The sequence below is a fragment of the Trichosurus vulpecula genome, chromosome 2 (assembly GCF_011100635.1).
Source record: "Trichosurus vulpecula isolate mTriVul1 chromosome 2, mTriVul1.pri, whole genome shotgun sequence".
Taxonomy (NCBI): domain Eukaryota; kingdom Metazoa; phylum Chordata; class Mammalia; order Diprotodontia; family Phalangeridae; genus Trichosurus; species Trichosurus vulpecula.
The window spans coordinates 384,483,988-384,499,802 of NC_050574.1; the positions used below are offsets into that span (position 1 = coordinate 384,483,988).

Sequence of the window (15,815 nt, forward strand, 5' to 3'; positions counted from 1 at the left end):
ACCCTGAGAGGTGGGCACCAGGCATATAGCAGTAGGTTCTTAGCTATGGAATTTAAACGTACTCTGTTTCAGACACACTCATATTTGTCTGAGAAACAAGACCTGTGTAACCACCAAGTTCACCTACTCTCTATCTCAAAAACTCTCTACATTATCTTCTATTATCTCTAGTCTCTGAGAAAGTTAAGATAACAATTTTCTAGTCTCCAACACCTTTTGGAGGAGGCGAGCTTGTCAAATACTCTGTCTCTGTCTGTATTTTCTCAACAGCTGAAATGCTGCCCGCCTATATGAGGCCTTTTATTGATTCACACCCCTCTAACCCCACCCTGCCCATGTTCACCCTGCCTCCCAGTACCTTTCTACCAAATTTACTTACACCTTTCACCTTCTGAGCATGTCAAATATCTTCATTGGCTACCTATTGCCTATACAACAATAAAATATAAACTCAGCCTGGCATTTAAAGTTCTTTACACATAATTCCCATTTATAAATTAAAATTTCCAACACACTGCAGAACCAACTGTTCCTCCAACTCGGCAATCTATTGCCCACTTTTTTTTAGAGCTTTCTCCTATCCTTAGACTGCACCTCCTTATCTCTACTTCTTAGAATTATTTTCTTTCAAAGTTTAGCCAAGGTACCACTTCCAAATTTTAATTTTCTCTAATTTTTCAAGTTACTTTTAAAAATTTTTGTGTATATTTTTTAACATACCTACCCTCAGCAGAATAAACTCTTTGAGAGCAAGAGTTGTTTTGTCTTCATCTTAGAAGCCCTGCTACCTAGAATAATGTTGAGTTACTTTATAAGGTCTCCCAGAGGGCGAGAGAAACAAGGTATGTTTCTGCCATGTATACCTTGTTTTTCAAAAGTCCTGAGGATCCTATCACTTTTTCAAAGAGGTGCTTCCCAACATGGACATCGACTGCAGACAAGGGATCATCAAGGAGATAGATATCAGCCCCACTGTAAACAGCCCTGGCCAGGCTTACACGTTGTTTCTGACCTCCACTTATATTCACACCCTGTAAGACAAATGAAGAAAAAGCAAGACTATGTCAGATTTTCCCTAAAATCCAAAGAATACTGGTATGTACCTAATTCAAAAGGATAATATTAAAGGAAAAGGACCTATATTTACAAAAATATTTAAAGTAGCTCTTTTTGTGGTGGCAAAGAATTAGAATTTGAGGGGATGACCATCAGTTGGAGAATGGCTAAACAAGTTGTGGTATATGATTGTGATGGAATACTGTTGTGCTATAAGAAATGATAAGCAGTCAGATTTCAGAAAAAAAAAAACAGGAAAGGCTTACATGAACTGATGCAGAGTGAAATGAGCAAAACCAGGAGAATATTGTACATAATAACAGCAATATTGTATAATGATTAACTATAAATGAATTAGGTATTCTCAACAATACAATGATCCAAAACAATTCCAAAAGACTTATGTTGAAAAATGCTATCTACCTTCAGAGAAAGAACTGATGGAGTCTGAATGCAGAATGAAGCACACTATTTAAACTTTCATTATTATTCTCAGGTTTTTTTTTTTTGGTCTGTATTTTCTTTTTCAACATGGTCAATACAGAAATGTTATACATAACTGCACAGGTATAGTCTATATGGAATTGCTTGCCTTCTCCAGGAGAGGGCAGGGGAGGGGAGAGGAGGGAGAGAATTTGGAACTCAAAATTTTGAAAACTGAATGTTAAAAATTTGTATTTACATGTAGTTGAGATAAAATTCAAATTAAATAAGCGTAATGTTAACAATAATTCACATTTATATACCACTTTCAGATATATAAAATTTTATCCTCACAGTAAGAATTAGCTTCTTTGAGTATTACCACTTCTATTTTGTAGTTGAGAAAAGTAAATCTCAGAGGGGTTAAAGAGATTTCTTCGATGTCACTCATCTAATAAGCAGGATTTCGTTATTTATAGAAGCATGGAAAAAGTCTTAAAATAATCCCCAACCTTAGTCTTATCCAAAAATTTTAGTGTCCTCTTGTTACTACCAAACATTTTTCCAGAGCTAGTACAATGGCCGATGATTGATTAATTAAAAAAATACTCAGACTCCCTATCTTATCTTACTCAGGCTAGCAGTACAGCGACTACTCAAAAGTCTGATCTCACTCTGGTTGGCACAGGAGTTTAACCTCCTCTGTTTCTATCCTGGACCATTTTGTCCCTTGTTGGGCAACCTAGTAGCTCTGCACTTGGAGGAGCTCATCACATTAATGCCAAACTTAGTGCAGATACCTGACTGGCATAGCTCACTGAGACTAATAACTTAAGCTCAAGAGATCTGCCAGCTTCCATGTCCCTGGCAGCTGAGATTATAGGTATGTACCACCAAGCAGGCAACGTGACTGACATCACATTTCTCTTTTTAAATTTTAAATTCTTTTTATTTCATCAAATATTTTCAAATTACATTTAAAAATTAACTTGATACATTTCTAAAGTACAGGTCTGGCTGTGTCAGTTCCTTACTCAGTAAATTCCAGGTGATTCCCTATTACATCTACAATCATATATAAATTCCTCTATTTCACATTAAAAAACCTTTGCAACTCATCCCCATTCTACTTTTCTTTTTCTTTTTTTAATTTTAATAGTATTTATTTTTTTTCTAATTGCATGTAAGGACAAATTTTGACATTCATTTAAAAATTTCGATTTCCAAATTTCTCCTCTCCGTCACCTTCCCCCTCCCTAAAACAGTTATTGATTTGATATGTTATATATGTGCAATCTCGTAGAACATGTTTTCATATTAGTCATGTTGCAAAAGAAGAAACAGACCAAAAGGGAAAAAAAACATGAAGAATTGCTAAGTCATTCATAGTTGACCACTGTACAATGTTATTGTTACTGTGTAGAATGTTCTCCTTATTCTGCCGACTTCACTTTGCTTCAGATCATGTAAGCCTTTCCAGGTTTTTCTAAACTCTGCCTGCTCATTGTTTCTTATAGCACAATAGTATTCCAATACATTCACATGTCATAGCTTGTTCAGGCATTCCCCTGTAGATGCACTGGGGCTCATGGGAAAGGACTTGGTGCTGTGCTGCGGCCGTAGGGGGTAGGGGGAATATAAGAGTCACTTATTTCGTACTGGGCCAGGACCAGTGGGGGTTGCGGTGGGGAGCTGGTGGCTCAATTGCTACTGCATTTGGCCAGGGGGCGCTGGCCATTAACTTGTGCCAGGCTCAAAGCTTCCCCTTAGCTTGCTGAAGCAGGGCCTGTGGGGACACTTCCTGCCCTGGACATCACTTTCTTTTTATCTGAGCAAGGCAGACCTTTCCTGATAGCTTTTCTGGAAAATTGTTTCATCCATCTTTTTGTTGGTTCTACCTTTCCAGAATTCATTTTTAGGTGCTATTTTATAGTTGTTAGCAGTGAATTTGGGGCAGTTCAGGTGATTTCCTGCTTCCCTCTTAGCTCCCAGGAGTCCAACATCTCATTTCTTTATTCCTACTCTCTATAAGAAAAAGGTACTACTGAATAGGACCATAGATTTGGAGGTAGAAGGGACCTAATAGATTCTCATTTTGCGGATGAGTCCTATGGGGAAAAGGCAATAGCTTCAAAATGAAAGATTAACTAAAAATTGACTAAGTAGAAAATTTAGGAAAAATTTTGGTTGCCAATTATAGGTTATCACTATTATTGTAAATTCATAGGTACTTCCAGAAAGCAGAAATTAATAAATTACTAATATAAGCCAGTAACAGATCACACTTATATAACCCTTTGTTATAGTGATTAGGGTGGAATGTTTTTACTGTTTTCTGTTTTGGAATGCCGAAGTAATCAAGTGCCTTTGATTAAGCCTTACTGGGTGCAAAGCCCCAGGCTCACACCCTTTGGTGATTAGATGTGAATCCTTAGGGCCCTAAAAAGGGTATATAAACTCAGAGGTTAGCATTTTGTCTGGGCCTCACTCATGGAAGGAATGTTGAGACTCTGGGCAAGCCTTTGTAATTGCCCCTGGCTTTGCTAACCCAGACCAATTGGTTCTTCTCTGGTAACCGAATTGTGATTTGGTCTGTTTATATTGCTTCTGTTTGTAATTTCTTTGTGTTTGCTCTGAAGTTCAGGGTACTGGCTTTTCCCCCTGAACTAAGTGAGTCATATATGTATATTTGAATAAAGTGAGATTGTTAACCCATTAAAGTTACTTTCCTTAGAAAAGCAGATCAAAGAACCTGTGCTGGCAGCTCTTGTTGCTGGTCTTGTTGGGTCTTACACCTCAACAGCTGCTACTAGCCAAATTTTTGTTACACCCTTTAAGGTTTAAAAAGAACTTTTCTCACAACAACTCTATTATGAATGTAGTATACTATTACTACATTTTTAAATAAGGGGAACTTGAACCTTAGAGATGGCTTGCCCACAACAATATCTTAATAGAACCAAGCCCAGAAAACATAGGCCTTTTAAGTTTAGGACTGTCTAAACAATATCTTCTCTCTTAATTTGGAGTACAATCAATTCTATTTAAGAATTAAAGCTAATACACATGCACATATCCATGAGTATAGTATTTGTAATTTGAGTGCTACTTTCTTGTCAGGTGTATGAGTAGTACCCTTGACACAGTGATATTATCTAAGTCCTGGCTCTGTGCATTTAGAAACTCAGAGGTGAACAAGACTATGATTTCATCATGGCATAGGAAATAGTGGCTGCACTACTGAATCAGAATAGAGTTCTTATGGAATAACTATTATTTATCACCATCATTTTCCTCTATACTTTGAATGCTGATTATAAAACTAACATGTATATGTTTCAGGTAATCATAAGCCTGGAACTTTTTTTTTGGTCCTTAACTACATGATGATCATGCTTCCTATCACACTAGTACATTGTGAATTGTTTAAATTTTTTAATTCAATATTTGTCTAAATCTTTGAGATAATCTGACAAAAAATTTTGCTAGAACAACTGAACAGAATTTTACTGCTGTATATTGATGGAATATATTCTTACTCTTTCTCCAATTTCAGTTTGGTCTCCATTTGGCAATTGCTCCAAATCTGGTAGCAGAGCACAAGCTTCCAATACTCTTTCATAGTACTGCTTCTGCATAACTGAGCCAAAGAGAATGTTTTCTTGTAATTTGGAATTCTGGATCCAGGCCTGCTGGGAGACATAAGCCACTGAGCCCTAAAAGAAAGAAAAAAAGATAGTCTGTTTAAGGCAAGTGGAAGAATTAGAAGATGTATTTAAGTAATACATTTAATTTTTGGTTTTCAAATTTACTTTCTCACTTAACTCTTAAAATTAAAATCTTTTCAAAAATGATTTTCTTAGTTGTAAGATAGCTAATATTATAACAATTTTGAAACAGACTCATGTTTGTTCAATGGCTCCTTCAGAGACCTAGATTACTTTGTCTTTCACATTCAACCTCAGTGAAGTCTCTGTAAGGAATTATAAGTCCTCCTGGTTTTGTCTGTTTTGATTTTTGTCACAATTGCTTCTACAAATTGGGCTCCTGTTGCACAAAATAGAGCAGCTAGGTGCTGCAATGGATAAGAGTCCTGAGCCTGGAGTCAGGAAGACTCGTCTGCCTGACTTCAAATCTAGACTCAGATACTTACTAGCTATGTGACCTTGGGCACATCATGTAACTCTGTTTGCCTCAGTTTCCTCATCTGTAAAATGAACTGGAAAAGGAAATAGCAAGCCCCTAAAGTATCTTTGCCAAGAAAACTCCAAATGAGGTCATGAAGAGTTTGACATAGCTCAACACCACCACCAACACTACACAAATTATACATTTTTTTACATACCATTTTTTTCTAGAACACAAATCTTTATCTCTACAAATTAGAAGGTACTTATTATTTTCTTCTATACCTCTGAAACCACCCTTGTAGTTTCTTGAGATAATTTATTTAACAACCATGCTGGAAAAATTCCAGGAAAGTTAAGTTGCTTCCTGACTGTCATACAATCTCTCTGTCTGTCTCTCTGTCTCTCTCTGTCTCTCTGTCTCTCTCTCTCTCTCTCTCTATATATATATATATATACATATATATATATACATACATATGTATGTGTGTATATATATATGTGTGTGTATGTGTATATATATATATATATATAAATTCTATTATTATGGTATGTATCTTTATACCAGACATTTAAAACATCATAATTAAAGCTATACCAGGCTTAAGAAATACTGTATTTATAGAAGTCCAGCTGCATAGCATACCTGGATAGATAGGCACGTATTAAAAGGCTCCAATGGATACTATGCAAATAACCCAAGTTTATACTATGAAGAAAGGAAAGCAAAACCAGGATCAGGGAGAAGGATTGAGAAAACAAGGAGAGATGTAGAGATTCAAATTAAAGATAAGAGAAAAGAGAAAAAATGTATTTCTGTATAAATTTTGATTAGAAATAAGGTCGTATATGCTGGTTATAAAGGTGATTAAATGCAGAAACAGGCTACTAAAGGACATTGGGTAATTCTCATTCACAAAGACCTCTTCAAGAGTACACGTCATAATTTACAGATTCATCTACATATAGTCATGTAGCTGGGGCATATCCTACAAGTCAGCAGTTACAAAATCACTTCATAAAGAAATAACCACAATTATTTAAGGAATCTTGGAATAAATGATTATTAGAAATCTAATAAAATTAAATTCCTAAGTTTATTAGTTTTACTATAGGTACATATAAATCAGTTAAGCATCATAAATGATTACTAATTATATTATGCAAGTGTTTTTTCAAAGCACCCTGCTGACAGAATGATATTGCAAGTCTACTCACGGTTAATCAATTTTTTTAAAAAATGGCAATATGTAAAATGTGTGAATCTTTAATGAAGAAACCCAGAAAGAATAAATAATTGACTTTACTTTTCTTCGGACTGTTCCTTTAAGTTTCTCCATTTCTCCCAGAATGGCAGAGAGCACAGATGATTTTCCTGACCCAACTTGTCCTATAATTGCCACTAATGCTCCTTCTGGAATCTTTATGTTCAAACTGAAAAAAAAGTGAGGAACAACATAGGAAACAGTCAATATTTATTACTTCTTTATACTTCCAGACCAGTTAGTATTTCCAGAGGTGAGAATCATTATTTTGATTATAACTGTTCACCCCATATTTCTCAAAGTTCAGTCTTCCCAAACAAAGAAAACAGAACAAAATTCTAGAATGGACATGGAGGAGAAAAGAAGCTGGAAATAAGAGAGCATAAGAAGAAATAATATAAAAGATAAAAAAGAATCCTAGAAATAGAAGAGATGCTTAGTTCTCTTTCAAGAACTCAGATCCTCTTTAATTACCATAGTCTCTTAGATTTGCTACAAAGGTACAAATTACCAAATACCATATCTAAGGAATCAGAATGCAAAGTTAGCCAAAGGGAAATGACATGCAAATGGTAGATATAAGTAGCCTGTAGCACATTATAAATAATAACCAATGTGTGAGAAGATATTATTGAGGATTTAAATCATAGTAAAAAGAGGCAGCAAGAATGAGAGACAACAAATGGATACCATAAATGGCACACTGGTGCCAAACGACAACAACCACAACCACAACCACAACACACACACACACACACACACACACACACACACACACACACAAAACAGAAAAAGACTTCTATCATGTTCTACAGGTCTTCTCTCAAGGCCTCAAAGAAAAGACACAGGTAAACACTGTTCAAAATGAGAAGATAGGAAAGGGATGCAAACTGAAATTGTGAAGGGACTACCCCCACTAATGAAACCACAAATCCACCCAAATAAGTACTCTTAAATACATAGTCTTACCAAATGTTATGCCAAGGATAATAACTTACTCGTTTAAGGTTGGAGGCTGACTCTTTTCCCAGGAGAAGGATGCATCAGCAAATTCTATAGCATAATCTAGAAGTAATAACAAAAACAAAAACAATGAGAAATTAAGGAAATAATTAAAATCAACTCTAGAGTAATACCAATTTTATAGAACAAAAAGAATGACTTACCTCCAGGATAGTAACTTTCAATGTTTTCAGGATTGAGCTCCTCAGCATGAAGAAAATCTTGCAAACGACCCAGAGATATTTTTGTCTGTTGATATAAATATATTTGTTTCACTTATTTTGTGCTGAAGTAAAATAGACTTCCTTAATAAGCAAAGTATATTTCAATTTATGGGGTAACTCATGCAACACTTAGAGATATTTATACTGCTGCTTTATTTCTTATTTTTTATTATGAACCTAATCAACACTAACAAACATGAACATTTCAACATGCACAAAAATCCCCAAAAGTGTATGTGTATATATATATATATATATATATATATATATATATATATATGAAATTATGAACTTTGTTTGTATTTTCTCCTGACTACTGAATGTGATAGAAATATACATTGTCAAAGTTTCCACATTTAAAAGTTTACTTAATTCTTTAAAAAAAAAGACTAGAAAGATATAGCTCCTTCCCAACTGGTGATTTTTACTATAGCACAATAATCTAGTGAAACTGATGTGGAAACATTGAAAAAAAAAGTGCAAAAGCTTAGTATAAAAAAACATAAAATTAAAAGAACACAAAATATTTTTAAAATCTGGACAGAAATAATACAGTCATAAACAGCAGTTATGCAACAGTACCTGGACTACAGCAGAGATCACCGCTGGTAAATCAAACAAAGGGAGCCTCAAAATATTAAACAATGACATAGATGTAAAAACTTTATTGGCTGTTAAAATATTCCCTTCATCCAGAAGAAAATATACTCCAAAAGTTGCCAGGGACACCTAAAAAAAGAGATACTTTATTTGCTTTAAATACTTTTCATTTTTCCTTACTGTATTTTTTTTGAGGAAGGGCTACCAAAAAGTTTGGCCAATGACATTACAAGATCTTATATATACGTATATGCACACACACATAAAACATATATATGTGTGTTTACACATATATGTACATTGGCCAATCTGGACTTAGTATTATAGCCAATTAATGAACTGAAGAACATAAAAGATACGTTCAGATCATGTTACTCTTCTACTCAAATCCTTACAATGGTCTTTTGGTACTGGGTAACCTTCAAGTGTCTTAACTTCTATGGCATTTCACAATATTACAATAAATTCTATCTAATTTTTAACCTTATCTTATATCACAAATTTTCATGTACTATGTGCTAAAGCCAAATTGAATATCTTATTGCCCCCCTAATACATGCTCCTTCTATGCCTTATAACATACAGTTCTCTATGTCTTTATTATGCTAATCATTTTCCTCTCTATTATGGAGTTCCTACTCATCTACTAAAGCACAACCCAAATGTCACCTTCTTTCAGAAGCATTAGGTAAATTCCCATATCAGTAACAGTCTTATTCTCCTTGAATTTCACATAGTACTTTGCTGATACATCTCTCGTGCAGTTAGGATTATTGCAGCAATCCGTCTTTTTCAATGGAAGGTTAGATCTACAAGGCAGTAGCTCTCACTGCTTTCAGGATTCTAGAGACAGCCCCACATATGTCCATCCTCCTAAGAATGGCTCATGAGTCCTCATCATTGTGTTTTTCCTTAACAGTCAGGAAACTTAGTTCTTTCTCAAAAACATTTACGCAAGTGGTATACCAAGAACTATGTTTACCAAGCAATTTTCCTTCTCCACTAAAAAAACTTGGAGAGCACTATGCCACCAATAAACACAGATATTTGTTTGCCTAGATAGGCCAGCACTGGTGTACGAGTAAGATGTTACCAAATCTTTCAAAGTTTATTTGCTTCTGAATGGCTTTCGTGCATTTAAGTCACAATGACATCTGCTTTTGTTTTATTTTTGTGATTATATGTCCTTTAGTGAGATCACTGAGGAATTTATCAATAGCAAGTTAGTTGTTCACAAATTTCCAATAGCAGACAATGAAACTGAGAAAAAAAGTCCTTAATTCATACAGATTCTTTAGATGTGGCCAATTGAAGAGTGCTTCTACCTTCTCCCAATCTGTGTTCACTCCTTGTTGTGAACTATGTGGCCCACATATTTGACCAAGGTATTTTTTGCCAGCTGACAAGATCAGAACAATTTCCCTTGGGTATTACTTTAAGCATTTTTTCCCTGTCTTTTTGTGAAAGAGCTCTTAACCTTTTTGTGTGTCATGGAATCCTTTGATTGTCTAATGGTGCCTATGCACCCCTTCTCAGAATAATGTTTTAAATGTATAAAATAAAATACCAATTATTACAAAGGAAACAAATTATACTAGAATACAATTATCAACATATATTTTAAAAACAAATTAACTAAGAACCCCTATTTTAGTGTCTTTCCAAAGCCAATGAGATCAATCAGGTACACCAACTTTGTTCATGTCCTCAATTACTTTGTCCATATGACACTGAAAAGTGGTAAGTGCCCCTGAGATGCCTTGAGGTATACACATTCACTCATCCTATTAAATTGAGGGCTTTTGTTTCAACTTAGGCTCTTTGCTTAAAATCACTCCTGCTTATCCTTGACCTGATATGGGAATATTACAAAGTGTGTCCAATATATTCTTTATCATCCTCATGATGTTATACTTTAATTCTCTTACTCAAATTTTGGTAGATCTCAATCCAGATCTTTCCAGGCTTCTTTTGTGTCACTACAAAAGGCGATCATATGGGCTGCCTGACTCAGTAATGAAACTGTCACTGAGTAGTTCTGTCAGATGGTTTCCAAGATCTTCCAACACAGATAAGGGAATCTTGAAAAGGTCTGTAGTGGTCAATATGGATCCTATGAGTTGCTCTTTGTTTTTTTTTTCCCCCACATTCTACTCACAGCAAGAACACCTTTGTCCTCTCATTAATCTGCTTCCTCATTGAGTCTTTCCATTTTTATAGTGATTCACCAGTCATGTTTTTTCTAGATCTATCCCTGAGTAAGAAAAATCAGTGTTCTGATAGCATTCTCTTCCACCATTTGTTTCTATTTTCCTAGATGTTTCTGCTGTGTAGACAGTGAAAAATTAAGGCACCAACTCCCAGCTTTCTGCTTAAGATATGTTGCTAATAGCTTGAATAAGCTGAAGTTGGTCCCAAGGAATATAGACACAGTCTGAAATGCCAAAGAAAAAATATCCACTTCCCTGTCAACACCAATGACTTTTTTTCTAGCAAACTTTAGGTTCATTTACATGCAGCTCAAGTAGATATAGTCCTTGCTGCTTAGTGGACAGTCTTAAAAATTTCATAGGCTGCAATGGAATTTTCCTCAACAGTCTCCCACAGAAATACTAGAATACAATTTTCACCTGGTACAAGTGGCACAATGGAGCCATCTTGTACTGACTCCTGAGAGCCGATTGGTTAAGAAGTTGCAAGAATACACAGAAGTTAATATTTTGCAAAATGCTCTTTATACTTTTTTCTAAAATACTGTGGCACTCCCAGGAGTCTTTTGGGTGGCTTTAGTCACATTTCTAGTTACTTTGCACTAAGAATGCAACATCCATATTGCTCATATCAGCTTTTTTACTTTCAATATGTGCAGCTCAAAAACAGGTAATAGTACTTAAACATTCAACTATGCATAAATTGTCTCAAAGGAATTGGTCAGACTTGTAAAAGAAATACAATGGGAAATTGACATTCCGGTTATAGTCTAGAACAAAAGGGGGGAAAGGAACTAATTTTCCTTTAGGGAAACCCTATAAAAGCAGGATATCTAAACATAAAAATAGCCACTATAGAAAAATAATGTATATATTCTCTTACTTTTCTTTCCTTAGGACTTCAACACCTAAAGTGTTATATGACAACTCTTTAATTAAAAAAAAATGCATTGTAGATACTCCATTCCAGATAACTTAGAGTGGGTACCATTTAATCAGATTTTAAAAAAATAAAATAGAAAACATTATATAAACTCACCAAGAAAGGAATGCAAGTCAGTGTGAGCATAGAGAATACTGTAAGATATCCAGCTGATTTTTGAATCTCTAATTCACATTTTCGAATTTCAGTGATCTTTTTCTGATAGGAAGGTTCCCATGCATAAAGTTTGAGAATCTATATGACAATTAATTCAGGAGAAAAATAGCACACACATCATTTCTAGAAATTAATAACTTTATATTCCAGAATAAATTGAAAGTTCAATTTTCTTTTGCAATTTACTCATCAATATTTCAACTTTCACAAATATGTAATACCTATTTTTCTCCATAATGCTTCACTATTAGCTAGTTTATTCCTCCTGATACAAAGGCAATAAACTATTACCTTTGAGGTTTATAATTTAGCCCATTCCTTTCAAGTATAAACCATTTTAAGTTATCTCATCAGGATTTCTTCTCATTGAAAAGTAACTTCAGAGAATATCTAATCTATTTCTTACTCTTAATCTATGAATGTTTTTACTTGTGAAACAGATCATTATCTTATATTTAAATGTTTTAAATCCAACAATTTCTCTAAGTATCTCATAGAAATGTTTCATAATTTTGTTTTTTAAGTCTATATATGACAGCTTATCAGAGAGTTTATTGATTTTCAAGTAAACCTGTGAATTTTCTAATTAGCTCCTCAGATCACCTGTTTCCTGGGAGAAGAGATATTTTTTCATTGCAGTAGTACTGCTAAAGGAAACAGTATTCATACTTTGCTAATTTTATAGATAAATTTCCTCATGAAAATATGGTGAGGCAAAATTTTCTCAGGAATTTTCTATGACATACGATGCAATTGTGATATGGTACGGACTTTTCTTTTTAACTGCATACAAAATTATATACCCATTTTGGGGGTGACTTTTCTAGAATGAAATCCATTGCTAAGAAAGAATCCCCTTTGGATGATAATGGTCATCAAATGAGAATTTCTCCCACACTAATTTTACAAGTGACTTCACTGACCACATAGATAGGAATAAGGATGTTTTCACTGATATGGAGAAATGCTGATAAAGAAGCTCCCTCTACCAATTCAGATCTGGACTTTCTATAGAGCTTATAGTTTTAAAGAGGAACCTAGAGCACAGAGAAGTAACTTGTCCAAGGTCACAAAGCCAATATGTATCAGAGTTGGGACTCAGGCCTAGGTTTCCTGAATTTAAGAGCAGCTCTTTATCTATCATACTGCTTCTTTTAGAAAAAGAAAAAAAAGAAAAGAAAGCTATACCATCCTAATCCTAAAGCATATTTCTTTACCTCTAATTATTTTTCTTGCTATTGTGCTAAGTTGCCAAAGAAAAACTAGATAACATTTGGTCTTTTGATCATTTGATATATTTTTGGTCATTTGGTGTAATTTCTTTTTACTCACTACTGAGAATGATAATATTCCTCTTTTTGCTTAGTCTACCTTGAACTGAATACCTAAAATAGTCTTAAGTCACAATACTTAGACCGTTACTTTTAAGACACTGATAAAGTAATATGATTCTTCTTGTATTAGAATATATACACTTGTTATTATTGCATTCTAAAAAATACTGGCAGCATATTATGTTTTATTTTACCTTGATTCCCTGTAAGACTTCATTGAGTAGTTTTATCTGTTGATCTTTGTTCTTCGTTTGACTTTTCTATTTAATGGGCATAAAATTTCAAAAGCATGTTAAAATATTTGATAGAAGTTAAAATACTTTATTACATTTCTAGTATCACCTTCAATAAACTGAAATAGTATGATATTTCACATACATTCTTTTACAACTCATAGTAGTTTGATCACATCTTTTATACTATAGCCTTCAGGTGAGAAAACTGTCCTAAATGTAAAACAGTAGCGCTCTCTCTCTCTCTCTCAGTTGCAAAAAACCTCTAAACAGATAAGTACAACAAATAAGTTGTGGCATATGAATAAGATAAAGTACTATCATGCTCTAAGAAATGAGCAAATAGATTATTTCAAAAATACACGGAAAGACTTCTATGAATTTATGCAAAGCGAATTAAAAAGAACAAAAACAACTTATATTGTAATATCAACATTATGAACAATTTTGAGGACTTTTACAAACCAATTAATGAAAAAATGAACAGAATCAGGAGATCAATATATACAATAACAGCATCACCATAAAATAATTTAAAAACAGAGAGATGGTGAGGGGGTGCTATCTGTGACATGTTGCATGTACTTTCAAATGATGTCACGATATTTTTATTTAGTTTTCCTTAACAGTTTTCTTTGTTATAAGAGCCCCTTCATGAAGGGAAAATAATCTGCAAATATTTGTAATACAAAAACCAAACATCAATAAAACTTTTAAAAATAGTTTACAACAAAATACCCTCCCTTCATAATTTTCTTTTGCTTGACATTTTTAATTGATAAAATTTCCAAAACTGTTTTAGAGGAAGCATATTCAAAATGGCCAAAAGTCAACATGCAAGTGGGCCAGGAATTCATATCGAGAAAAGACCTTCAAGTATTCCTTTTCCTTTTTGGGGACACATATTTTAAGATCTTCTTGGAAAACACCAATTCTTCTTTCATTCACTTAAAAGAGATTTCTAAGATTTTAAAGAACTGGAAATTTACTTCTTAATTAAATCTTGATTAAATCATTGAAACTAATTCATTTGTGTCTATAAGAAAGGGAAGTGAAAAACTGAAATTATCCAGAGAACTTCATTCCTAAAAGTTCCACTTGGAGAAAAGCATAAGGTTTAACATGAAGTAATCCCAGATTTAACATCTCTACTCAGTCTTCTGCTATTTGTCATTTGCATAGACAAGTCATGGAATGCCTTACCTTTAACTTTTTTATTCTGTCAGCAACTAACGCATTTATAGGTATCACCAGCACAAGTACTGCAACACCTGCAAACACAGCTGGGCCCAGCTCTTGCCAAAGTAGTAAAATTGCCATCAGGATCTGCAGAGGTGCAGACCAGAGTATATGGAGATTTACAGTCATGTCCATGAGTTGTTGGGCATCTACTGAAAACAAGTTAATAATTTCACCGGTTGAAAATTTTTTTCTGGAAGAATTAGATAAATTTAAGGCCTAGAAAAAAAAGAGAAATAAAAGACTAAGAGTTATTTTGTATGTGTGACTTCCTGCTCTTCCTAACGAAGGAAATAACACATAAGTCCTATCTTTATTGAAACTTCGACTGAAACAATGAATAAAAAGAATTGAGACTGACTTCCTCACCACAACCTTATGAAACAGGTAGAATAATACTGTTATCTCTATTTTACAGATGAGGAAAGTGAGGGGAGTAGCAACAACATGCTCAGTCACCCAATTAGTAAGTCTTAGGGCCAGGGCTTGAACCTGATCTAACTAATTCTACTGCACCACACTATTTCAAATATATATATAAATGTTCATCATTGTTGTTATTTTACCTTTTCATTCTTCTCAAGACTATGAAGTCTTCGTCATATGATTTTTCCTATCTGATGATCCCTCCCCTTAAATTCTAAACCTTTTTCCTAGCTTGTGTCTCATTTCTTCTGGTACCTACAGGGTGAGGAAGGTATTAGCTGATAAGAACACAAAATATGATTTGGGGTATCTAACTGTAAAAAATAGACTGCTGAAGTCTGTTGCTCTGTTCCCTTTTTGGAAGTAACTTAATTTTTATATTACTATTATAAGATCACATGGCCATAATTTGAGCATTGAAAGAATTCTTAGAGATTAGAAATAAACTGTAGACAAATGTGTTTATGAATAAGGTTAGATAAACTTTGTATTTGGTAAATTTTTGAAAATAAAAGTTCAATTTGCAGAATATTTCTAAACCCTTTTTTCAAAGCAATGCTAACTCTTTTTCTCTATG

At 34.0% G+C, this 15,815-nt stretch overlaps 1 protein-coding gene across 1 annotated transcript in view; it reads right to left on the reverse strand.

Annotated features, from left to right (window-relative positions):
- The window catches only part of LOC118838340 (multidrug resistance-associated protein 1-like), a 106,202-nt gene that overhangs the window by 54,965 nt on the left and 35,422 nt on the right, over window positions 1–15,815 (reverse strand). Inside the window, exons 6-14 of the mRNA XM_036745602.1 lie at window positions 14,777–15,031; window positions 13,535–13,600; window positions 11,947–12,084; window positions 8,680–8,826; window positions 8,038–8,122; window positions 7,870–7,936; window positions 6,914–7,040; window positions 5,019–5,195; window positions 864–1,031 (exon numbers count right to left, since the gene is read on the reverse strand). Of these exons, the coding sequence (XP_036601497.1) occupies window positions 864–1,031; window positions 5,019–5,195; window positions 6,914–7,040; window positions 7,870–7,936; window positions 8,038–8,122; window positions 8,680–8,826; window positions 11,947–12,084; window positions 13,535–13,600; window positions 14,777–15,031 (1,230 nt within the window). The remainder of the gene's footprint in view (window positions 1–863; window positions 1,032–5,018; window positions 5,196–6,913; window positions 7,041–7,869; window positions 7,937–8,037; window positions 8,123–8,679; window positions 8,827–11,946; window positions 12,085–13,534; window positions 13,601–14,776; window positions 15,032–15,815) is intronic.